The sequence below is a fragment of the Mesoplodon densirostris genome, chromosome 17, assembly GCF_025265405.1.
Source record: "Mesoplodon densirostris isolate mMesDen1 chromosome 17, mMesDen1 primary haplotype, whole genome shotgun sequence".
In the NCBI taxonomy this organism is placed as follows: Eukaryota; Metazoa; Chordata; class Mammalia; order Artiodactyla; family Ziphiidae; genus Mesoplodon; species Mesoplodon densirostris.
The window spans coordinates 2,537,590-2,565,013 of record NC_082677.1 but is presented as its reverse complement, the minus strand read 5'-3'; the positions used below and the strand labels follow the sequence as shown (position 1 = coordinate 2,565,013).

General features: G+C 44.1%; 1 protein-coding gene across 1 annotated transcript in view; it reads right to left on the bottom strand.

Annotated features, from left to right (window-relative positions):
* The window catches only part of TNFRSF19 (TNF receptor superfamily member 19), a 156,344-nt gene that overhangs the window by 85,040 nt on the left and 43,880 nt on the right, over window positions 1-27,424 (bottom strand). Inside the window, exon 6 of the mRNA XM_060079684.1 lies at window positions 348-512. Within this exon, the coding sequence (XP_059935667.1) occupies window positions 348-512 (165 nt within the window). The remainder of the gene's footprint in view (window positions 1-347; window positions 513-27,424) is intronic.

Genomic DNA, 27,424 nt, shown 5'->3' with positions numbered 1-27,424 from the left:
TTCTTACACGGAAGCAAAGACATGAAACAATCGGTCAGGACAGCCCGAGTTGTAAGGCACTTGTGTTGCCAGAACTCAGACGAGCTGTGTTTCTGCCGAGGGGCGGGGGTACCCCTGCCTCCTCAGGTCCCCGGGAAGTGGTGCTGCCCGGTGGCCACGCCCTCAGCGCCTTTTGGCAGGAGGCCTCTTGGGGAGCAGGCCCCTGGGATGCCTGTTTCCACGTGTCCTCTCTGTCCCTTTGGCTGCAACCTGACTCTCCTCTTAGGTTCTCGTCAAACACCCAGATGGCAGTGATGACCAACACCCTTCACCAAGGTGCTAAGACACAGAAAGAGCTCAGAACTCACAGCTGGGTTTCTTCTCCATAAACTGCCGCTTACAATATATGACGCAGAGGATGAGCAGGGCCAGCAGGACGGTGGCCAGGGCGCTGCAGATCACGGCAGCCAGGGCCGTGTCCCGTGGGCTGGAGGCCGTGGACGGGATCCTCACCAGGTTGACCTTGCTGGTACCTGAAAACCACGTGGATGGAATCAGCACATCTCGACCACCCAAGGGACTCAGGTGCTCACACTGAACTCGGGGTCCCCTGCAGCAGTGGCCTTCATGCAACATCAATGAGACCAGGGGGAGGTGTTCTAGAGGGCTCAGACACTCCCTCCGCCCGGGAGATCGCTTGAATACCGCACCTCTACCTGAAACTCTCCTCTGTTCCCATGACACCAACCACGCGCAGCCCCGACACGTGTGCTGTCGGGCCTGCTGGACCAGAACCGTCTGCGAGCTGGGAATCTGTCATCTTGTTCTTCCTCCCCAGCACTTGGCATTGTGGGCCACAGAGCAAGCACTCGACATGCGTTCTTTAATTGGAATTAGATCTTCTACAGTTTTAAGCAGGCTGAACTAAAGTATGCTTTGGGGGCCAACTTTAGGGGAAAACCAGGACTTGGATCATTCATAACCTCACAGTAGGCCTCCTCCTAATTTCTGAGACAGTGAACATTTTTTAACGCCTTAGCTGTTAAATTACTGAACAACACGTAAGTTTTGGAGAAAAAGACCGAACACTGCTGTGACCTTAGATTGACAGCACATCTCAATTTGGATGAAGCACATCTTGAGGGCCGTTTGCCCCTGTGGCTCACGGTGATGGTAATGGACTTGGCAGCCCTAGAGATGACAGGTTGGTGTCTGCATCTGTGCTGCATACAGCACAAAGGCCACCTGGTACTTTCTCCCCACCCCTGCATAGGCCCCACCCCATCCCAACCCCTGAAGCCTGATTTCCACTGTATGACCCCTGAGGCTAGAGCCAGAGAGAAACTTCAGGGTTGATATTATTGAATCATACAAATACAACAGCAGGAGCTATCGTTTTGGAATGTTGCATCTTGGTGTATCTACACTCAGTGATTCTGGGCCACCCTCATACACGTTTCTTATTGCCACTGGGAAAGGCACGTAAACCATATGCCTTGGACCTGGAAGAATAAGAATCTTAATCCAATCACACATTTTGAAGGATATCTGTTTGTAAACATGTTTTAATATTCATAAAAAAACAGTGCTTCTAGCTATGTAGATATATTGTCATAATCAAATTGCACACGTTAGATGTTCATCATACAGCAAGTTAAATAGATTACACCTCTGACCTGATAGAGATGAAATCTAAACCTGAAACAGCCTCTGTCAGTGGACAAATTCACAAGAGGATGTATGAACACAAGCACAGCTGTGCAAACACTGGTAAGTAAATACACGAATAGGAATTTATATCAAATGCAAGTAAAATCGTGGGCTATGCTTGGGAAACATTAAGTATTACCTATTGCGACCAAATGGTGAAGTTGATTTATGTCTGTGAGAAAGTGGTTTAGTTCAGAGTGAGATCAGGCCCCTTAGCTGAAACTTTCCACCAAATAACCAAGCTCTAGTCAATACCAGGCTTTAGCAGAACTGTTATCAAAATGAGACTGAATACATTATTTGAGTGAAGATAAAGTTCCTAACTACGATGTAAGGATTAAGTTAAACTCATTAATCAATGGAGTATTAGATATTCAGAAAAACCCTAATGGGAACCAGGAATTCAGGTTAAAGTAGATCAAGATGAGAGTCTTCTGGGTTCTTATTGTTTAAAACCTTTCTAAAATGGATTAGTCAACTTCCTTGCCTTCATAGAAAAGGAACTGTTTCTAACACAAATAAGCTGAAATGCCCTCAAATGGGTATTATATTTTTAATTTGGTGGTTTGTGACTCAGGGTTTATTTTCCCCAAGCCAATCAGAAAAGTCTTGGTAACACGTATCTTTCCAAGGAAGGGTGCTAATACTGCGATTTCAATGCTACTGAGTTGTCATAACATCCATTTTAAACATAATTACACCAAATAAGCTATTTCTGTATGCATTTCCCAGGCAGGAGCATCTGAAGATGAACAAGAAAAATACGGACATTTCACCTCTCAGTTTTTGACACCTATATACGAAAAGGCATCTTGTTAACGCAAACACCCCTCCCAGGAGTCCCCATGGGAAGCACGATCCGAAAGCCACACTCTTTATTCTCGTTTATATGGACAAGTTTATGACAAGCCTTACAGCAAACACCATCTTTTTTTTTTTTTTAAGGGGAACGGGTTCATCATTCTCAAGTCTGTCACATCAGCAATGCAGACATAACTACAGAAGCTATGAGAGACTGGGCCGAATATCGTTAGATTTTAGAACCACCCTCAGAAACTCATTCACATCAGTTCCCGATAAAAGCCTATTTTCTTATCATTCTTTTGACTTGAGCAGTAAAAACAGAGGGGAGGGAGCGGTACCAGCCGTATGAAGTGGCTTCTACCCTACTAAGTTCTGGCTCAGAAAAGGATTTATCGACTACAAACCAAAAAAGATTGATTCTCTGACATGTAGCTGCTGCCATGATACTGAGATTCAAGATTCTTTCCACCCACGGCTTTAACTCAATTCCCTGACCAAGCACCTCGATGCCTACAAGGCATCTCACCCTCACCTTGCTAGGATCCTGAGGGTACTTCCAAGGAATCGGGAATAGGACTATCCACATTCTCTGGAAAGTTTTAACTTTTCTGGAATACAAAGGCACGTCTTACCCTAACCAATTAAGCTATCAGATTCCTCCCTGATCTCAGCACTACCCTTTGGCAAGTTACTTCAGAGTGAGAGCTGTTTCTTGGCTTAAATTTTACGTTCCAGGACACACTGTACATGGGCTCAGTTTCACGCTGAACATTTCAGTGGGCTCAGCTCAACTGGACGATGATGTACTGAGTGTCTGTAGTGACTAAGACGTCTCAGTCCTACAAGGCCTGACGTTCGCTGAGTGAGGATCTGAACAGATGAGAACACGGGGGGCACCTGCAAGGCCTGCTCCCCGCTTTGGAGTGGGATGAGGTGAGCGAATCCGAGTAGCTGAGACGCCCTCCTTGCCCCTCAGCCTCTAAAGAGCTTCAGAACGTGGCTGGGGAGACGTGTGTGTTGGGGGCATTTGTTGCCGGGCTCCGACTGCTTTCGGGAAAGTCTGAGGAGGAGCTCAGGCCGAGTGGACCTTGGTGTGCTTTCCTCCACCTGACGCTGACACGCACCTCCGGTGACCCCACCCTCCTGACGATGGGATGAAGTCCGCTGACCACCCTCTATTTATAGAGGAGAAAACCCAGACTTTGAGGGACTTGCTCAAGGTCACACAGCAACATGCAGGCAGCTTGAGAACCGGAACATGGCCTTCAGATCCTTTCTGGCGGACCACCCTGTCCAGGGATGCAGGTAAAACATCTGTCAGGTAACGACGAGCAGAACGTGGCTCACCTCTGAAGGGAGAAGCTGGCCGGGCCCCAGAGAGACCATGGGCCTCCTGATCACAGACCTGTCCACGTGTCCAGGTGTGCAGGTGTCCAGGTGTGCATGGAAGCGGGTTGCACTTGAGGGCCTCTGGCCCAGCGTGGATCTCAGTGTCTCACGATGAGCTGGGCAGAGGGGAGACTCTACGGAGGGGCTTGAGTCTGGAGTGGATTCGAGGGCGAGATGGCAGGAGGAGCAGCGCCCAGACGCCCTCCACCAGTAACCGCGGCTCCGCTTCCTCTCGAGCCCCTGCTTGTTCAACCTCACGCCCGAGTAGGCTGTGTTTAAGAACCTGCTGAACAAAAGCGCCCTCTTCCCAGAGCCCACTCTCCACAGAGGGTGCTGAACAGGGACGGAACTGGTTGGCGCCATCTGGCCCCTCCCTGCGCCTCAGCCTCCCCAGGGACGATTACACAGGGCCTCATACATGGCACCGAGGTCCACTGCGAGGGGCCATGAGAACTTCTCTCAGGGCGGAACGAGCTCCATACACACCTGCACACCTGCACACCCGGACAGGTCTGTGGTCGGGAGCCCGTGACCTCCCTGTGGCCTGGCCAGCTTCTCCCCACAGAGGTGAGCATGGTCTTTACAGTAAAGAACAGGATTAAGTCAGACGCTGCATCTCACTTCTCTGAACTTTAGGTTCCCAGTCCAAGCTGCTTTCCCAACTCCAGAGTCACAAACCCAATGGCCAGCTGGACGTCTCCACGTGGATGGGGAAGCACCTTAAGCCCAGCATATCCAAAAACGAGCTCTCCACCACCCCGACCCACCCTCTTCCCAGCACCCGCCCTGCGCCCCACGCCTCTCTCCTGCCATGGCCCCGGTCTGCAGCACCCTCCCCGGGCTGCGAGCATCACCCCTTCACTGCTGTAGGTCTCTCCTCAAGTGTCACCTAGTCAGTGAGGCTTCCCTGCTGAACTCCTTAAAACTGTCATCTCTCTCCAATGCCCCCCGGCTTTCCTTTCCTCCCCAGCCCTTGCCACCATGTGACATTTCATATATTTAACCTGGGTGCTTCCTTGTCCTTCTCCCCTGTGGTGGGAGCAGTACAGCCCACTCTGCTTCCCCAAACCCACCCCCCTGCCTTGCGTTTAAGCTGGTCCAGCAAGAGACTACATTTCCCAGCCTCCTTTGTAGCCAAGTGTGATACGTCCAAATGAGAGTCAAGGGGGCCCGGGAGGATGAGCAGAAGGGATGGTGTGGCATCTATGTCACCTGCACTTTAGGAACAAATTACTCCAGAGTCCCCTTCACTGGGGCTGGAGCGAAACGTAGCAGCAGCCCAGTCTGGATCCTACGGGTGAGGAGGACAGATGAGGAAGCTACCCAAAGGCTGACAAAGCAGCAGGGGCCAGACGCTGGGCCTCTGAAGGACGCCTGCAGCACAGCCGCTCCACCAGCTGCACCACCTGGACGGTCACAGAACAGAGAGGGCCTGCTGTCTTATAGCGGCTGCAGTGCTGGGGGGCTTCCTCGTTACAGCTGCTTAGCCCTGAGCACAACCAATGAAGTCCCTCCTTGAAATACAGGCTCCACAAGGGCAGAGATGTCATCGGTTTTGTTCACCACTGTATTGATGATACTTACAAGAGTTCTGGGCACACAGCTGGCACCCAATACATATAAACGATGAAACGAATGCATGTCTGTGAAAGAAACAGGAAAACCCTAAGTATTCCCCAAAGTTTGTTAAATGGCAAATTGTCCAATCACTGAGACGAGATTATACCCACAATGCGTTTGTCCTTTACCCCTCCACCTCTGGCTGGTGACAGTCCAGGTGCAAACAGCTGGGGGAAAATAACAGTTTCATCTGCAGGCACTTACTTTACGTTATGTTAATTGGACTCTGGGAGAAAAAGCAAGGGTTGCTCAGATTTATCAATACACAAACCTTGAAGGTTATTGGCTATAACCTCAGAATGAGAATGAAACAAACATTTAGCTCTCTGTATTCAATCTGAATTAGCACCCCATGGACTCATCAAAAAGGGATCTTATTTAAGTTATTATCCGCCAAATGTAATCTCAGTTAAAAATCCACACTTAGCAACAACTGATTTATAGTGAATTACCAAAGAAGCCAGAAAAGGAGAGGACCTTCAGGAGGGCAATCACATCTTCCAACAAAAGCTGCTTTGGTGTCAATTTCAGAAACTGACCGTTAGGCAAATTGGATACAGGGAACGATTAAATCGCATTCCTATCATTTTACCAAATTAGGCATCTTTATCTTACATTTTTACCCACCCCTCCCCCTAAAACCGCTCAGAGGGATGGAGAAAATTACATGAACATCTAGAGATCTGCTAACAACAGAAGCCCATGAATTTTTTTTTTTTTTTGTAGAAAGTCATCCAAATTATCATCGACATTATCACAGACACCACACACCAAACACCTACAGAGGGCCGGCCTCTTATTACCCACTTTTGAAATGTCATAATAATCCTTCACAGCAAGGGTTTTACAGATGAAGACGTCTGTTCAAATCTATAAACAGTTTTTCATTTAAACCACCATTGGGTATTCATACTCTGGAAAGCAAACCAAACTACAGGGTTCCTTGGTTTGTACTCCGTTTGGCTGGCTTGTTTGATTTCAACATGAGTATATTTTTAAAAATTGATTTCTTTCCTCATTCTTTTCAATCAAATTTACTGTAATATAAAGTATTCAACAATTTGAATAAAAGATAAATTATTTTTAAAAAATGAAGACATCTGTACAAATCTATAAACAGTTTTTCATTTAAACAACCATCGGGTGGTTGAATCTAGATTTAGGCCCAATTTGTCTGTCTGCTCTTTTAAAAAATATTAAGCTATGCTCCTTCCAATATTCCAACAATATTGCTTAGAGCAAAAAATATACTATGGTGTGAAGGACTTCTAGTTCAAATTTTGTACAGACCAGTAAATTCTCCTTAATTAGCTAACATATACAATATAACTTGACCTAACTTAAAACACAGACAGAGCTTCACAAATTCAACCTCTCTCGCCCCCAGATTGAAGAGGCTCTTGCATGTCATCGCAGTGAAAAAGAACATATGGCTCTTTAAATTTATTTTTTAAATGTTCTTTTTAAGGTCTATATGGTAGAACTAGATGAGTGTCACATAAATAGAGTAGGGAAGAACCAGCTGTAAATGAACTAATCATGCTTTCTGTCTGGGCTTCCATGTTTAAGATCTCACTAATGCCTGTGTTTTCATCAGACAGTTCACATAAGAAAGTAATACAGCAGGTGCCACACTACGTGACAGATCACTTTGGAAACTCCAACAGAATTGGAAATGTGAGCCTTTTCACTTGTCGATGACCATGCTTTGGCACATGCAACTCAATTAACAATTAGTTCAGGAAGATAAACTTACAATTTAGACGTTTGCTAATAATTTTCAGTAATACATTTTACCTTTGACTCTTATATTTCTTTCAAGGAAAGTACAAATCAATCCACTGCTTTCTGTGCGCTTTCATCACCACACAACCACTACCAACCAAAAAACCCCATGTTGAATAACTGTTTAACAAATTTAAAACCTGATGAAGCTATTTCTAGCTATGTTCTTTCATTAAAAAAATATATTAACAAAGAGCATTTTGCAAGGATATAGTCCTGGAGTGTAAGGTTTATCTTGTCAAACTAACCTGGTTAAACAAAAATATTTATGGTAACACTCAATGTATGAATTCCAGATGTACTAAAGAAGTCTGTCAATAAAAAAAATAGTTGGATTTTTTTCCCTCTTCTAATTTATTTGTTTGTTTACTGAGGTATAGTTGATGTACAGAATTATATGAATTTCAGGTGTAACAACGTAGTGATTCACAATTTTTTAAGGTTATACTCCATTTATAGTTATAATAAAATATAGGTTATATTCCCTGTGTGGCACATTATATCCGTGTATCTTATTTATTTTATACATACATTCTCTTCTAATTTAGATGAGGGTATTGATATGCAATTACGATTTACATTTTTTTTCACCTCCTCCCCTTTCTCTTGCCCTGCCTGCCCCTAGTTACAAGGGACACCCACATTAAAAGAAAGCTTCTATTCTTTTTTTTTTGGTATTTGAAGTATCCTTGGTTTTATTTAAAATAATAATAATGATGATGAAGGAAAGGCAATAAGACATGATTACATTTTATTTGACATGCTAGAATAGCACTGTTCCTTTTTCTTTCCAAGTGGAATTTGTTGATTATGGATAACAAAGGAACATGTAAAGAAATAATATCAGTAATTTATTTCTGAGAAGTGAAGACAGAGAGTATCAAAAGTGTCCCTGAGTATTTTCTTCTGATTTTTTTGTAGACCTAATAAAACTATTTCTTACTTTTCTAAATGCAAAGTATAAAGAATATAAGTAAATATAAAGTATGGTTCTTATCCTCAGGCAAGTTTTAATCCAGCTGGGAGGAAAAAAACTGTGTAATTCTTATTCATGGAGATATCCTTACCTAAATGTGCCCGGGTTGTTTTTTTTGGCCAGCCATGGGGATAAAAGTTTGTTACTGAGTTTGCTGAAGTACATTGTAGAGGAGGCTTGAATCCTCAGTGATGTCAAATACGAAATGGAGTATCTAAACTGAGGGTGGGCAAGCTTTTCCTGTAAAGGTTTGCAACCACTCAGCTCTGCTATTGCAGTGAAAAGGAGCCACAGACAATATGTACCTGAATGGCTAGGGCTGTATTCCCATAGAAAGAGCAGGGATCAGGATAGACAATATGTACCTGAATGGCTAGGGCTGTATTCCCATAGAAGGAGCAGCGGTTTACTGACCCCTGCTCTACATCCTCTCTGCACTGTCTACCACCAGATTTCATTTATCTGTTGAGATAAACCCTTTGGAGTTGAAGCCACCGGCATGTTCCTCTGAAATAAACAATAAATAAAATAGCTGGATTTTTAAAATCCATTTAATATCAAGCACTCTGACACTGGATGTAATGTAATGTAAAAGAGTGAGTCTTTATCATTTTACTTATCTTTCATTTTAAACTTTGGTCTTTGAAGTATGTGGTTTATTTTTCAATAACTGATACAAAAAACATTATTTGAAAATGAGATTTTTTTTTTTTTTTTTTTTTTTTTTGCGGTATGCAGGCCTCTCACTGTTGTGGCCTCCCCCGTTGCGGAGCACAGGCTCTGGACGCGCAGGCTCCGGATGCGCAGGCTCAGCGGCCATGGCTCACGGGCCCAGCCGCTCCGCGGCATATGGGATCCTCCCAGACCGGGGCACGAACCCGTATCCCCTGCATCGGCAGGCGGACTCTCAACCACTTGCGCCACCAGGGAGGCCCTGAAAATGAGATTTTTTTTCTGTTTGCACAGAAAAAAAAATATTTTTTAAACTGAATTGATTTTTTTTTATTGTGGTGAAATATACATAACATAAAATTTACATTTAGTGACACTGAGTACATTCACAACATTGTGTGACTATCACCACTAAAGTGATGGTTTTCCTCCCCCTTTTTGCCCCATGTCCTGGTAAGCACTAACCTGCTTTCTGTCTCTATGAATTTGCCTATTCTGGATATTTCATATAAATGGAATCATGAAATATCATGTGACCTTTTGTGTCTGGCTTCTTTCACTTAGTGGAATGTCTTCGAGTTTCACCTATGTTACATCATGCATCAGAACTTCATTCCTTCTTATGACTGAATAACATTCCACTGTATGGATGGGCCACATTTCGTTTATCCATTCATCAGATGGTGGATATCTGAGTTGTCTCCACCTTTTGGCTACTATGAATAATGTTGCTATGAACATTTACGTTCAATCTTTTTCCATATATGTTTAAACTTTTCACGAAGATACACAGCAACGGTTCCACACGCTATCAAAAGGTACATTATTGTTATTTCGCTAAGGAATTAAGTTCATCAGTCACTCACCTATTTAATGTTATGACACTAAAGCACTAAGTTAATTAGTAAGTCGGGAAATAAACACAGTTCCCGGGCAAACCCAGAGAAGAGTGGAAGGAGACAGCGCCAGAGAACTGGTCAGGATCAGCGCATGGAGGGGTTGTAAACCACAGTGAGGAGTTTGAATTCTAGCTGAAGAATAATAGGAAGTATTCAACAATCGCAGAACATAGTTATAGCAGCAAATGTCTACATGTAAAAAGATCTAGGGCTTCCCTGGTGGCACAGTGGTTGAGAGTCCGCCTGCCGATGCAGGGGACACGGGTTCGTGCCCCGGTCCGGGACGATCCCACATGCTGCGGAGCGGCTGGGCCCATGAGCCATGGCCGCTGAGCCTGCGCGTCCGGAGCCTGTGCTCCACAACGGGAGAGGCCACAGCGGTGAGAGGCCCGTGTACCGCAAAAAAAAAAAAAAAAAAAAAAGTAGCAAATCAAAGTCAGTGCATATTAAAGGATTATACACCATGACCAAGTGGGATCTATCCCATGAAGGCAATGATGATTAATCATAAAAAAAATCAATCAATGTAATACACAATAAAAAAATGAAAGGGAAAAAGAAACACATGATCATCTTATTTATGTTAAATAAGTACTTGACAAAACCCTAACCCTTTCACGATAAAAACACTCAATATATCAGCAAGAGTCCTTGCCTGCGCCTGCCCCGAGCCGGCGGTTCTCCGTACACCCAGCACCCACAGAGACATGCCCTGTGCCCACAGAGCAGATGTGGGCAAAGTGGTGGTGGCCAGGCTCAGACTGGGCTGCTCCGATCCAAGCAGATTTGTTCAAATCCAACAACTCTTGTAACACTTTCCGGTCCTCCTCTCAGAACACCACAGCTGTCCCAAATCCAGCGAGTGCCACCACGAGGCACGTGGCAGTGCTCTGTAGTCAACAGCTGGTCTCTCGGGGATCTCCTCCTCCCTTCCATATCTCTGCTGTTAAGAGACTCAGGCCTGGAAACATCTCCACTCCCCTATCTTCTAAACCCAACCCAAATGGCATCCACACATCCAGTATGGCAAGGATGAAGCAGGTCTTCTTCGAATCTGCTAGTTCCACACCTTATTTTATTGACACAGAAATGTTGAGGATCCCACATTAGATTGCTTTGAAGAGCATGATGAATGCCAATACTAAATTTGCTGGAGTTTTATGTACAAGATGAAGACAGACAATATTTAAAATTACTTAAGATATGATTCCTTTAAATGTGGCTTAAGAAATATGGACACTTAAAACTCTACTTTGAAATAAGAATAGATTCTGTCTTACCTAGAGATAAAGGATGGGATGTGGAACAGAGATTCAGTTTTCATTTGGTTCATTAAATCTGTAAGGCCATAAGACAAGTCATATAAAAAGCTTCCAGGATTCTACTTATATGCACATTGGAAGGAATTTCCAGGTGTTACTGCAAATCTTCAAGGTACTGTTTCAGCAGTGCTCATTTAATGCTGATACACTCTGGACAAAGTTTTACACTGTCAAGCTCTCACTGCTCTCTTGGGGACTGAACTCTTTCCTCTGAGGCTTTGGATTTGACATTTGATGATTTATGTGCCAGGGCAACGATGGTTTGGAATCTACCCCAAATACAAGCATAATGAGTAAATTTTGCTCATATACTTCTCACCTACTCCTGGTCCACAAGAGCACTAGATTCATTTGAGTAAACTGATTCCAAAGAGGTTGCACTGACCTAACCCTAACTCTAACTCACACATGTAAGGTCAACTGATTTTTAACAAGGGTGCCAAGACCATGCTCTTCAACAAATGGTGCTGGGAAAACTGGATATCCATGTGCAAAAGAATGAAGTTGGATACTATCTCATACCATATTAAAAAAATTAACTCAAAAAATGGATCAAAGATCTAAGTTTAGGAACTAAAGCTATAAAATTCTTAGAATAAAACATAGGGTAAAATCTTCATGACCTTGGATTTGGTATTTGGTTCCTTAAATACCAAAGCATAGCATAATAAAAAAAATAATAATAATGGGAAGGGATTGGAGGGTTTTAAATGTGGAGGGTGACATGCTCTCACACTTTAGAAAGATAACCACCTACTGGATGCTGAGGTAAAGAGAGAAGGACAACAGGTGAGGGGGAGTACAGTGGTCTAGATGATGATGATGGCTTGGGTTAAGACTGTAACCATGGAGATGTTGCCAAATGGTTACATTTGAGAAATATTTGTTGTAAGAGCAACTGGATGTACTAGTTGTGAGTCATGTGCAAGGAAAGATGGAACCAACAATGATATGAGGTTTTGGAGTGAACCCAGAACTATGGTGCTATTTACTAATCGGGATGGCAGAAGCTTGAAGGACACTGCATTTGGTGGGGGGCGGGAAGGAAGGGAACTCTATTTTAGAAATGTGAAGTTTCAGATACCTGTTACCTGTCTACCCGGAGCTGCTGAGTTGGCAGCTGGATATCCCAACAAAGCATAAAAGAGACTGTAACTGGAGACACAGATTTGAAACTCTTTTGAGTGTATAGATAATGTCCAAAGCCAGAGGACTGTAAAATCACCTACATGCGTAGTGTAAATAAAGAAGAGGACCTAGGACAGAACTCAGGTACACTGTGAAATTAGGAAATCTGATAGAAGAGGAGGAGCTAGCCTCTGAGATAAGAAGAAAAGAAGCCTGAAAAAGAATTCATTTCAAGAAAGTAGTGGTAAACAAAGGTTAATGGGATGAATTCTTCCAATTCTTAAATAACTAAGCAACATCAGGATTTATTTGGGGGATTGGTTACAGAAAGCAAATTTCAACAATTCCAGAGGAAAGTTAAAACAGATGTGTGATTTTTCGTCCCCTGACTCCAGACTATAGTACAAAAGCTACAGTCATCAAAACAGTATGGTATTGGCACAAAACAGGTACATGGATCAGTGGAACAGCACAGCCCAGAAATAACCCCATGCACCTATGGTCAGTTAATCTACAACAAAGGAGGCAAGAATATACAGTGGAGAAAGACAGTCTCTCCAGTAAGTGGTGCTTGGAAAACCATATGCAAAAGAATGAAATTAGAACATTTTCTCACACTGTATACAAAAATAAACTCAAAATGGATTAAAGACCTAAATGAAAAGACCGTAAAACTCCTGGAAGAAAATACAAGCAGTACTCTCTTTGACACTGGTCTTAGCAATAGTTTCTGAGATCTGTCTCCTCTGACAAGGGAAACAAAAGCAAAATGAAACAATTGGAACCTAATCAAACTAAAAAGCTTTTGCACATCAAAGGAAACCATCAACGAAACAAACAAACAAAAAACCCTACTGAATGGGAGAAGATATTTGCAAATGATATGACTGATAAGGGGTTAATATCCAACATATACAAAGGACTCATACAACTGAATATCAAAAAAACCCAAACAACCTGATTAAAAAATGGGCAGAGGACCTGAACAGGCATTTTTCCAAGGAAGACAACAGATGGCCAACAGACACATGAAATGCTCAACATCACTAATCATCGGGGAAATGCAAACCAAAACCACAGTGAGATATCACTTCCCACCTGTCAGAATGGCTATCATCAAAAAGACAAGGAATAACAAGTGTTAGTGAGCATGTAGAGAAAAGGGGACCCTCCTGCACTGTTTGTGGGAATGTAAATTGGTGCAGCCACTATGGAAAACAATAAAATGGAGGTTCCTAAAAAATTACAAATAGAACTACCATATTTTTAAAAAATTACTGACCTTGCCCATTGCAGCTGTCTACAAATTTATTGTTGAATGAATCTCTGAATTAAAATGAAACTAAAATGTGATTTCAAAATACGATATCACAAAGTAAAATAAGAGGAGCGAAGCTCAGTGGGAGTTTATAACAAATAGTAATCACAACTCAAGCAAGATTTCATTACTCATTAAGCAAGATTATTTACATTAAGAAAGTATCATTTTCAAAGGAATGATAGAAGGATTATACTACGATTTGCATCTTTTTTTTAAAAGGAATCATTCTGACCTTACTTTTGAAGCTTCACCCAAATCATCGAACTTGACATTTCTGTTTACCAGAATCTGAGCCAAGTAAACATTGGCGAGAACATCTTCTAACATCTGTATTTGGGGCAGTCAGTTGTGTGCAAGTGAAACCAAAAGTTCATCGTGTCACACCAGTTTTCAAACATGCTCTGAGTGCTGAGTTCCCAAGTTAGTGCCCTAAACTGTTTTTATTGATTTTCCTTTTTGAACTGAGAGCACATCAAAAACAGTGCAGCTAGGCAAGCATTCTTCCTTTGTTGAGCAATGTTCTAACATTTGTTTATAAATACAGAACTTCTGAGCTCGTTTCCTTCTTTTAAGTTCCCTTGCAGGCACTGCCCTAATTACGAGTCCTTTCATAATTTAAATGCAAGTGAATCAAGGCAGAACCCCAAGGGGGCCTCAAGCTTGCTTTCTTCTAATACTAATACAGATGAGTCACAAATATGGTTTTATCATAAGCAGAAGCCACCTCTGAGAAGTAAACTCTTGTATCTTTATTTCCCACTTGGCCAAGTTGGGCTAACCACTGAGGATAAATAAAGTGACATGTAAAAGCTGAAAGGCTACAGAACCAAAGAAACCCAGGGTACCCTGTGATGGCACGGTTGGGCGCCCTGATTGTGGGCGGCTCTCAGGTTTCTGAGACCCCCACAGAGGACCTCTGAGCCCTCTCTCCATCTGCCATTCTGCCTTGATCAATTTCTGTTTCCCTCTGGGCTGCCTGCCCATGGCTGCTTTATTGCTATTCTCAGCTTGTTACCATGTTTGTTGGGAGGAAACTATGAAGAAAATGTGAAGTGTCCTTCTGGAAACTGGAGGGAGGGGGAGGGTGGTGGATATAATTCTATGCATTCTTAAATTTAAAGCATTTAGAAGTGTCCTTCGCATTTATGTCTATTCTCATCTTTATATACAGAGTCTTTCCTTTAGATTATTAATAAACATTACTCTCTATTACAAGACATTTAAAAAGATATGATTATAGTCAATATTCCAAAATGGTTCCAATTATTCCATTATTATCTTTTGAATTAAAGAAGGAAAGTCCAAATCTTGCAATGAAAACACTAGTGATATGAATCAAAGCTCCGTTTTGCATTCTGGAAAGCTTTCATCAAAACATTTTTCTGAATTTCTTACCCTAGAAGAGGTGTGTGATTAAAAGAAGAGGTGTGTTATTTAAAGAAACTTCTTTAAATAACAGCCCTATCAGTTCTTATCTGCAACTTTATCTCTGCTCTTAGAAAATCCTATTTTTTGTTGTTGTTCTTACTTTTTAAAATATTTTAATTTTAATGGAGCATTGTTGATTTACAATGTTGTGTTAGTTTCACGTATACAGCAAAGTGATTCAGTTAGACATATATATATATTCATTCTTTTTTAGATTCTTTTCTCATATAGATTATCACAGAATATTGGGTAAGTTCCCTGTGCTATACAGTCGTCCCTTGTAGAAAACCTTAACTAAAGTCAGTGGAGAAATGAGATAACTGATTGTTAATAGTTTGGAACTGACGGAACACTATTACCAATCAAAGGGTTAAAGATAAGAAGGCAGTATCAGGATTTTGATTACTAGAGCAATTGCATGTAATTACACCTACTGATGTCGAAGCAGAAAATAGTAGCAGTGACCATCCAGATAAGTTAATACACATAATAACAAACAACTAGCAGATTCTAGTGGACATCAGCTCATATAAGTGGAGCTCATGCAAGTTGTGTTCACATGAACCTGATTCTACTGAGTGAGAATTAAAATAGCAAACACACAGCTCTTTCTCCCAGAGCTGCCGTGTAGGTGGATGCTGCTCGAACTGGAAGCACTGCTGGTTGATGAATTCACTTTGCTGCTGGAGGTCCAGAGCTCAACTTTCAAAAAGGATTGGACAGAAGCCTCCCTCCACTGGTCCAAGTGTGGTACGTGGACGTCTGCAGGCCTTTATCCTTTCTTCCTTCTCTCTTTTCCTGGCTTTAACATGTACTGTAAAATGCTGCACATACTCTTTTTTTTTTTAACATCTTTATTGGAGTATAATTGCTTTACAATGTGTGTTAGCTTCCGCCGTATAACAAAGTGAATCAGCTATACGTATACATAAATCTCCGTATCTCCTCCCTCTTGAGCCTCCCTCCCACCCTCCCTATCACCCCTCTAGGTGGTCACAAAGCACTGAGCTGATCTCCCTGTGCTATGCGGCTGCTTCCCACTAGCTATCTATTTTACGTTTGGTACTGTATATATGTTCATGCCACTCTCTCACTTCGTCCCAGCTTACCCTTCCCCCTCCCTGTATCCTCAAGTCCATTCTCTACGTCTGTGTCTTTATTCATGTCCTGCCCCTAGGTTCTTCAGAGCCATGTTTTGTTTTTTAGAGTCCACATATATGTGTTAGCATACAGTATTTATTTTTCTCTTTCTGGCTTACTTCACTCTGTATGACAGTCTCTAGGTCCATCCACCTCACTGCAAATAACTCAATTTGGTTTCTTTTTATGGCTTAGAAATATACCATTGTATATATGGCTGCACATACTCTTGGTTAAGAGCTGGCTCTGCCATTTACTAGCTGTATTACCACCAGCAAATGACAACCCCAGTTTCCTTATCAGTAAAATCAGGAAATAACAGTATCTACCTGGTAGGATTTTTGTGAGACCTGAACGATGTGATGCACATGGAGGGTTAGCATGGTGCCTCCCACAGAGAACCTTCTGTGTTAGCCATGCTTCCTCCTGTTATTACTTGGAACCAGACATTATATTCTAACTGTTATTATGTCAGAATCTGGAGTGTTTTTTAAACCAACTGAACCACCTGCGTAGTGGGCAGGCCGCTGAATACACTGATGGGACAGCCTGGGTCCTTGTTACATGGCCCTAGAGGGCAGGAAAATTCAGACGGAAAATTCACCATGAAGACAAACCAACATGCCTCCCCAGAAGTTTAGACGCGTTTCTTACAAAAGACACAGCTAGGGGCCTCCCTGGTGGCGCAGTGGTTGAGAGTCCGCCTGCCGATGCAGGGGATACGGGTTCGTGCCCCGGGCCGGGAAGATCCCACATGCCGCGGAGCGGCTGGGCCCGTGAGCCATGGCCGCTGAGCCTGCGCGTCCAGAGCCTGTGCTCCGCCACGGGAGAGGCCACAACAGTGAGAGGCCCGCATACCGCAAAAAAAAAAAAAAGAAAAAAAAAAAAAAAAAAAAAAGACACAGCTATCACTACTTTTATCTAAGTACCTCAAAGGGTCTCACCATGTGATCTCCCAATGGTAACAGAAGCAATGTTATATAAGAATAAGCGACCATGAGCAAAATAACTCAACCTCATGGAATACTGTGAATGAAATGGTAAAGCTACTACTAACAAAAAAGCCTTTAGGAAAAAAAACTTGAGGCAAATCAGAAAAATATTAATGGTCAGGCACAGAGAGAGCTCAGAGAATACAGAGCAGGGGTACACCTGCCAAGACTCTGAAGCAACCCTCCGGTCCCTCTCTAGAGGGATGTGGCACACAAGCTATAGGACCTGTCCTCACTGCTTCTTCAATACACTGGCGGAGCATTCCGCGTGGATGAGACACAAGGTGAGAGCCCCAACTGAGGATAACGTTTGTCCAAGATCTCCAAGCCTCTCTCAAAGCCTTGTATTAAGCACTGTTGGTACAGGATTTGGAGAGAATAAACTAAAACAATATGCTTCTTTCTATTCTAGCTCCTTGAGCACTAAGACCACAGTTTGGACTTATTACCGACATATTGACAGATAAACAGAAACAGACTTTAAGCATAAACAATGACACATATTTACATTCAATGCAAAAAAAGGGGGCATTGAAGGAAGAGGGATTAATACAAATGACTCTCTGAAATCTGTATTTTGTCATGTATGTATTTGCCTGGTTCTATTGCCAATATTTAGATGGTCTGGCCTCACTGTGAAATTACAGCAGAAAAAAAGGCCAGTTCCATGGATGTGTGATAACTGTCTTTGTGGACAAAGGAATTTGACTTATTCTTTTCTGAGGGTGGATGGTGATGCTCGGTGAGCATCTGCAACGTGGTGGATAGCCAACGTGGGAAGAGAGACCCTCTTATTTGAGAGGAAGAGGGGTAAAGGGGAGACAGTGAAGAGGAAGGAGGCTGGACCACCACCTGGCCAGCACAGCGCTCACGACCAAAAAGACATGCTGACCGACGGGAAATTCTACCCAACGTCGGGGATGTTTCACCCTCTTGTCTCTCCTCGACTTTACCTGTGACCTTTTACCTGAGAGTCACTCTTGCTCCCACCTGGGGACACCTTAGGGTCCGGAAGTCAGTGATGCATGTATGTGCAATAAGCTGATGGTGTGAACTGAAGGAGGAATGTGGTGGGTTCAGATTCTCACCAGCACAGCTACCCAACTGCATCTTCTGACTTCAATTACTAACCTGCGTGGTTACAAAAAACGATTTTTAAAAACCGGCGGAAGTCACCAAGTCTCTGCTTGGTGTGTGTAGAGACGGGCTTGGTTCCCTGTCCAACTGAGGCCGTATTTTCCCCTGCGAACCTCATCCGACTAAGTAAACGAGCCCCCACAGCCTGTCTCAACGGAGTCTTGGGGAGCCCAGCACCTTCTTCCTGAGAGACGGCACCACCCAGAGCATCTCCGTCGCTCCATCCATCACCAGCCGCGTGTTCACCGGTGCAAGTGCCCTCTGAGGCACCGAGTGGCAAGCACTGTACTCTGCCAGCAGGGTTCTGCTTTGTTCTAAGCTGAAAAGCCACAGTATCATCACTCACTCTGACTACAATAATGAGTACTTTGTCTTTCAATGGCCAGAAGAATAATGACTGAAGGATGTCCTTTCTCATCCAGCAGGGCTATGTATTGCTTTGAAAACTGTCTTTCCAAATACCTGGATCTCTGTCCCCTTCTCCCTCCCACCAGCCTCCACTTGGTTCTCACCCACCATCTCCTCTGCACCCTGCAGACCCTGCCCTGCTGCCCGAATCTGCCAACAGTGGCTGCTCTGGACTCGGAGCCACCAGCTTTCACCAACACTGGCTGGGAGCCCCGAGGGGCCAGGGGAGGACAACCCACCCAGGGGCGGATGCACTGAGCCCCGGCGGGGTCCTGGCGGGAGGGGTGAGAAGCAGCTGGGAAGTGAGCCTCGTCCTCACCAGGCCTGTTGTTCCCCAAGGGCTCTGGTCCCTGAAGCTGACCAGTCACTGCTGATCGACTGTTACCACACGGAGTGGTAAAGGTTTCCTTTTTTCATTTCTTTAAGTTTGGCTTTGGATCGTATTTATTAGTACCAAAGGTCAATGTTTCTATCCAGAAAATGAAAATTAACTACATTTATAAGGCATTGAGGACTTCCCTGGTTGTGCAGTGGTTAAGAATCCGCCTGCCAATGCAGGGGACACGGGTTCGAGCCGTGGTCCGGGAAGATCCCACATGCTGTGGAGCAACTAAGCCCATGTGCCACAACTACTGAGCCCTGTGCTCTAGAGCCCGTGAGCCACAACTACTGAAGCCCGCGTGCCTACAGCCCGTGCTCTGCAACGAGAAGCCACCGCAATGAGAAGCCCACGCACTGCAACGAAGATCCAATGCAGCCAGAAATAAATAAATAAAACAAATAAATTAAAAAAAAAAAAGTAAGGCGTTGAAGTGAACAGCTGTATTTCTTCTCAGCAGGACAAAAGGAAATTATAGATGGACAAGATAAGCAGTTTTCTACTCCTCAAGGTGTGTGTGTCCTTGGAAGTGCCATCAGAAATGCAACAAAAAAACCAAAGGAAAACAGGATTCAAGGGCACTCAGCAGCCCAGTGATAGGCCTGGAACAAGTGTGATAAGATGTCGGACAGGCAAAGGGGTCAGGAGGGTGTTAAGAGAGGTGCTGGGGTGGGGTTAGGATGAGGGGTTCAGGCTCCCAAAAGGTAGAAAGACAACCCCGGAGGCCTGGGGGGTGGGGAGTGACCTGAAAGGCTGGCGGTCAGAGGGGATCCTGAAGTCCAACCCAACACATAGAAGCATCCCCGAGAGGGGGAAAATCCTGGCTAGGGACCTGCTGCCACGAGGCTGAAGGTCCCAGTAGCTGAGACTTGGTCTTGGTCAATTATTTAACTGAACTTGGTTTCTGCTCTTCATTTTTTTTTTTTGAAGCTGAAACAAGCAGCTTACCTATCTATCTATCTATCTATTTATTTATGGCTGTGTTGGGTCTTAGTTGCAGCATGAGGGCTCTTCATTGTGGTTCGTGGGTTTCTCTCTAGTTGTGGCGCCTGGGCTTAGTTGCTCCGCAGCATGTGGGATCTTCCTGGACCAGGGATGGAACCTGCGTCCCCTGCACTGGCAGGAGGATTCTTAACCACTGGACCACCGGGGGAGTCCCCTGGTTTCTGTTCTTCTTAATCTTGCTTCCAGATCACTTGGCTTAGAGACCTGTCCCCCACCAGAGCTGTGCCACATATTATCATGCATATCTTTGCGGGGAAAAGAAGGGAAGGACAGACAAGGCAACTGTCACAGCAGAGTGGCTGGTGAGACTGGGATGTGAACCCCAGGCCACCACTACCCGCAGTTCAACCGCACGATCGACCAGCGACTTTCACCGCCCGGTGCTGTTCGGAGAAAGTCTGTGATGCCCAGAGAGAGCTCGGTACTTTAGACTTGTCTCTGGCACTGGGGGGATTATAACTGTTTGGTACTGTAATTATGATAAATACCATATTTAACACTGAAAAAAATTATAAGCCACACAATGGCCGCAGATTGTCTATAGCATTCCTCTGTAAACAGAATAAAGAAAAAGATTTTTTTCCTGCTTTCAAGGATGTTTTTCTTCCTTTTATTATCCCACAGTCCCATACGGTCTTGCTGTGTTTATTTGACTGATGAAACAATGAAGCTTTTAAACTTCTACACCGAGAAACAGAAAAGACACCATAAAAGAAACACATTATTATGGCCTCAACCATCTGTGCTGTAGGATGCACAGACTCAAAAATAGTTTTGCTTCAACTGCGACTAACAGACCGGGTTGCCATCTGGGAATTGGAACAAAGACATGAAACTTGGGCCCCTGCCCTCCTGGTTCCTGCGCAGGACTCTGCTTAACCCCTTGAGTGCCAGGCTGCACTGGGGGCCCTGGACTCCGTGTTCCCGTGAAAGCACGACCTTGTTCGTTTGACCTCACCCTCGGGGAAGGCAGTGTCCAGCTCAGCATGCTTTCACCTAAGGACTCTGCCTCCTGAACTTCTCAGCTTTCCTGTTATTAGTAAAGTGGATAATTCTTATTTACCTCCCTGCAGTATTGAAAGAAGTAATTTTCTGTTTTTGGCTGCATTGGGTCTTCGTTGCTGCATGCAGGGTTTCTCTAGTTGCGGCGAACGGGGGCTGCTCTTCCTTACGGTGCACGGCCTTCTCATTGTGGTGGCTTCTCTTGTTGCGGAGCACGGGCTCTAGGTGCGTGGGCTTCAGTAGTTGTGGCACACGGGCTCAGTAGTTATGGCTCGCAGGCTCAGTAACTGTGGCTCACGGGCTTAGTTGCTCCATGGCATGTGGGATCTTCCTGGACCAGGGCTCGAACCCGTGTCCCCTGCATTGGCAGGCGGATTCTCAACCACTGCGCCAACAGGGAAGTCCCTGAAAGAAGTAATCTTCTGTGAAATTATTCTAAAATGATGAAACTCAAATTATTTCCACCCATTTTTAACTTCCAACTAAGAAAAAAAAATGTGTGTATGTCTCTGCCCAGTTTCACGTCGCTGGGTCTAGACTGAAGAGAAAATCTGGATTTGGACTGTGTTTCTTGCTGTCTCTGTTACAGCAGAATTGACCCTGCTCTTAATTTATTTATAACCTGACAGTTGACAGACCTTATGGTAAAGAACCCAAGTCTGGGTTAGGTTGGAAAGAGCACATATGTCTTGAGGTTTGGAATGTGAAGCAGATTCAGGACTTCAATTGAGGGGGCTTTATTTCCTCTTTTAAACCTATAAGAATCTTCCTTTGGTAGGTGAAAAAACTGGGACACAGACAAGTTAAATAATTCATCTGAAAGTCAGCTGTTAGGACCAGGACTCAAAAGCAAGCCTCTTCATAATGAAGATTAAATGAGCTAATCCACAAAAACATCAAGTAGATATTGGTTGGCAATAGTCTTGGGATGATCAAATGAGGTAGTTATGTGAGTGTCCTTTCAGTGCTAATAAGCGTGAGAAGTAAGAGAGAAACTTCCAGGATCTTATTTTTTAGATCCTTCTTGTGTCCCCAGGGCCTAAAATAATAGAAAACATTTACCATGCAGTAAAATCTTACGACGTGATATAAAATCGTAAGTTCACCTCTTCAAAATTTGTGTTTTGCCCAAGTTTAGAAAAAAATCAACTGAACGCTATTCTTCTGTAATTTTCTTTGACATCACAGAGCAGGTAAAATATAACAAATATTATTACGTTATTAATATATGCAGCCAAAAAAAAAATTAACTCTTGAGAAACGGGTGGAAAGCCCGTTCTTCTAAGTGCATCCTTTTATCGAATCAGCTAAAACCGTTGCATTGAACTGGTCCCCTGCTTCTTCCCTTGCTCTCCTGAAGTCCATCCTCAGCAGCACAGAAGGATCTCTGTGAAATGTGACGTCAGATCCTGTCACTCCTGCAGTTACCATTCTCCCTCAGAGGACAGGGTCCTCCTTGGTCTGCACGGTTTCCCAAGGCCCTGCACCCACTGGCTGGGCTCCCGCCTCTGCTCATGCTCTGCCCTCCTCCCTGCATCAGGGACCCTGGGACAGGCCTTCTTCTGGCCACCTTATCTTACATAATACCCCTCTCCCCCGGAGTATTAGGGCGTCGACTCCTTGAGCACTGGGAATTTAGTCTGTGTTTTTCACTGCAGGGTCCCTGGTGCCACGTCAGTGCCCAGAGTAGGATCCAGTACATCTGTCCATGAACAAGAGGTCAGACTGGTCGACAGTTATCACATCAGAGAGCTGTCTTTATGCCCTCTGCTTTCCAGACTAGCATGAGGCCCCCAAAAAGGACTCCCTGGGAGACTTCCTGAGCTAAGCAGCCAGGCTAACACCAAAAATTTGAAAAAGTAATTTTCCTCATTTTAAAGAAAAGCAGGCCTCTTACGACCACTGGAAAGCTTTCCAGGGATGATTGATTTTCAGTGCACTTTTTAAGTTTGATACTGAAGATTTTGCAGAAAATCATTTAAACACAAAATTCGACATTTCACACCAGAACCCTTTGGTCTCCACATAGAAAAGGAAACGTGGACAGAAAACAGTAATATATGCACACATACATTTTTTTTAAATGCAAGAGAACAAAAAGGTGTCTAAACGCTGTCTTCAAGACAATGGTACGTATGATAAAGAGAACCCCTCTGAGGTGACTCCAGGCTCTGCTTGAGATGCTCCCCTTTGGGAAGACTTTCACATCTCCCCTGGGGCAGATGATGACACAGCTGTGCACATCTGTCAAAACCCACTGAACTGTGCATGTAAAATGGATGCCTCTTCTTGTATGTCAAGTACATTTCAATAAAGTTAAAAAATTACTTTGGAACAGTTAAAGACAAAAGAAACACTTCTTCCCTTTCCTTATAATTGTACAGTATTAAGAAGCGTCCTGAATATTTAAGAAAATGGATACATGATTAATATACAGACAAAACCCTCACACTTAATTTCTCTGATACGGTCAAAATAATAAATGAAGCAGTTAAAATACTTGTTTAAACACCTGAAATGGGATATATATTTTTTTAATTCCTATTTGATATTTGAGTTTAAGCTTCCAAGTTTTACTGTCTACTACCTTTTCCACCCTTTGAGTTATTAAAAAAAATTTTTTTAAACTTTTTATTTTCCCTTTGAGTTATTTTACATTACTTTTTCAAGTAGGATGACTCAACTACATTTCAAGTATAGTTTCAATGTTTTTTCCTTAAGTTTGAAATTAAACTCTTACTCCTGGTCCTTCTGTGCTGGCCTGGAGAGGCAGGCCCGACCTGGGCGCCTCCTGCCTCTCCTCCCTGTGACCACCTCCTGGCTGTGTGAGGGCAGCGCAGGCTGTGGGACACGGATGAGTGTCGTACCCTCCGGAACTCAAGCCCTGCTTGCTATTTTATTTTATTTATTGATTTTAATTAATTTATTTATTTATGTTTGGCTGTGTTGGGTCTTCGTTGCTACACGCGGGCTTTCTCTAGTTGTGGCAAGCGGGGGTTACTCTTTGTTGTGGTGCGTGGGCTTCTCACTGCAGTGGCTTCTCATTGTGGAGCACGGGCTCTAGGCACGCGGGCTTCAGTAGTTGTGGCACATGGGCTCAGTAGTTGTGGCGCACAGGCTTAGTTGCTCTGCTGCATGTGGGATCTTCCTGGACCGGGGCTAGAACCCGTGTCTCCTGCAGTGGCAGGAGGATTCTTAATCACTGTGCCACCAGGGAAGCCCCCCTGCTTGCTATTTTAAACTCTCCTGATGCTTCTCTTTTCCCTCCTCAAAGCAATGTTCCTCCAATGACATCCCTCGTCAAGCAGTTGGCGTGGGAAGCAGCCGGGCGCTCACCCACGTTTAAAGGCAAAAACACCCCCCTCCACGGGGGCAGCTACATATTCCAGGCGCCCTTGGAATGTGGCCCCTAAAGGACCAAGCGCTGGTTTCCAGGCAGCAGGAGCCCTGGCACACCACCTCCTGGGAATAAATACTCTGCTCCGAGAGAGGGAGTCATCGCTAAGCTGCAACTTTGAGCGTTTCCACTACGGGTCCGGCATAAACTGTGAGACGGCTTTTCTCCACACCTATTTATTTCAAGCGTTTAACGGGTACACACACAAATCACTGTACCCTTTGCAAAAGTCCACAACTTAATGAAACAGGCCTGCTGGATTTTATATTTTTTAAATAAACTGCCCTTAATCTAACATTCATTTAATTTAGGGATGGCCTTTAACAGACCACAACCTGTTTCTTCGTGAGCAAATATTTAAACGAGTTCATTGACTTTAAATGTCTGAAAGAGACTGAAGATAAAGGCCGAGAAGCTAGATTTATAGACGACTGGGTAATAATCAACTGCCTGCTCGAAGGGCGGGATCAAAGCCTTCAGCGTCTCCAGACCAGGACTCTCCCACCTCCCAGAAGGCAGCCAGCTGACCAGAGCTCTCAAAGCATCTCCAGACTCAAGGGACACAGTCCACGGACCCAGTGAAGGCAGCTAAACTGCCCTTTCCTGTTGTTCTTCTTATGAGGGACCAAGTGAATGGCTTACAAATATTTGGCAATTTTATATCGGGAGAAAAGAATGCACATAGAGCGCACGAGTGTAAGAAACAGTTTGCTCTTCAAATTTTTGATTTTTATAACTTTAATGAAGCTAGGGCTAAGGAAAGATAAATACCCGAAACAGCTAAATAATTGTTCAAAGCAGATGTATTTACCGCGCCCTTTTTTCTCTCTAAAGAGGCCAAGATGTTAAAACTGTCCTGCTACTTTTTCAATATCCTTGGAAAACGAGGCGTTTGCTATAACGAATTGTCAACCTATATTTAGAAAACAGTTGTTTCCCTCCAGAAGCAAATCTGCTTAAAAAACAGGTTAACCATTTGCAATGGAAATCATTTCAAAGAAATTACAGCAGTTTTTCTGTTTTCTGGAAAAGATTTCACCAAATGTGATGGGGCCTCCCTCCCCTCCCCTTTCTGCGTCCAGAGCAATAATGAAAACTGCAGTGCCTGTCGTGAGTGACATTAGAAAAGCCCAGGCGGGGTCCGTCGTTGCGGTGGACTTGGTCCCTCTGCTCTACACTAAATGGCAGGAAGTCACGGCGTGCCTGGCGCTCTGCGGCTGCCCCGTGGGGCCCTGCGTCCCCTCTCTGCACGCACAGGCTGCCTTTGCGCTTCTCCCTGCGTCCACCTCTCTGCCTGTCTCAGCTGCTCCCCCGCTTCCTGCCCTCCGCCGGGCTGGCTGGGCCGACAGAGCATCATCCACAGTAAAGCCTAGGTGGACTCCACGGGGGTTCACGAGGCATCCTCGAGGCAGGACATTCGTGCCGGGACCCTGCAGGGAGCCCCGGTGGATTTCCGTCTGTTTGGTTCCCCCATAAGCAGCCTTCCGTGACCACTGTTTTAGACGGTTTGTCAATAAAGTAAGGGAATCACATAATACTGAGAAAAAGAAAGGGAGGAAAAGCAGAGAACTACAGAAAGTGGAAGTAAGAGAGGAGAATGGTTCCCTAAACCAAAGAATAAAGAGTGACCAGCACGGGGAACCTGCTTCAGATGCCTGGGGAGGCTGCCCTGCAGCCCAGGCTGTCTTCTTTGATCTCACTGTCCTCCTATTCCCCACCCTCTTCTGTTTTAACAGGAAAGACCCAAATCTTGAAGAAGCTGCCCTTCTCCACCATTTAGGAGGTCCAGGAGCCCCCATCTGTCCTGAAGCAGTCTGGAAGCCGGGCTCCACCAGCACCCCCAGGGCACCAGACCCCCCACCCGACACTTAAGAGTCACGGCCTGAGGACCACAGACTCCGTGAGCATCCTCTGTAAACTGAACCGTTCATTAGCACAGGGTGGCTTTGTGGGCCTGTCCTGCAGAGGATCCAGGAAGGACTCCAGGAAGTCAGGCCACTAAGTATTAGCAAGCCCAGGAGAAGAACTCGCTGTTGCAGAATCAGAAAACACACACAGATGCAATAACATCACATGGTGTTTCCAAAGCAAATGGATTTGCTATAAATCTTTTGGATTATATGCATCTCTCTGCATCTCATTCTATGTCACTCACTCTGATCAGATTCAGTGAGTGTTTTAGTCCCTGGCAGTATGAAGAGTCCTGGGTGCTGGCAGGATGGCAGGAACTGGCTCCTGAACCTCAGGGGTTCAGCTGGAACACAGGTAGCAGCTGAGGTCACCTGTATTTCACCACAAGTAACTGGAAAACCCATACTGGCATCGATTTCAGAACACTCCCCATTATTTCCTTTTAAATTGGTTTTCTTTAAAAGAGGTGTTTACCAGGCACCCTTACTTCAAAACAATTTAGCATTGCAGATCAAGAGAGAAAAATATCAGTGCCTTTGGACACACAAACACCAGTGGGCATCCATCTACCTGCCCACCTGTGGAAGGCTCACGCAAACATGGACAGAGCAATGCGTGTGGCAGAGACAGCCCTGAAATCCAAAGCCCACGCCATACTCACTCGAAAATATCATTAATGTTTAGAATAGTATGTGAAAATTATATATCTCAAGTGGAAAAAGGATACAAAATTGTATGTACAGCATAATTACACCTATTTTAAAAAAAGATCAGTAGTAGAGATAGAAAAAATACTGAAAAGAAAACCACCAGAAGGCTGTATTTTGTATGTGGTAATGCTGGAAATGTTTTGTTTATGATGTTCTCCCCTTCTATTTTTCTATTAAACTTTAAAAACTATCTTTAATGAGCAAATAATTCTTTTAAAAGTTTACTTTGAAATTAGTTTTACTCGTTATTTAGACGACAGTTTGAGTTTCCTTTGGAAAACAATCAATCTTTCATAATGGAATATATTAC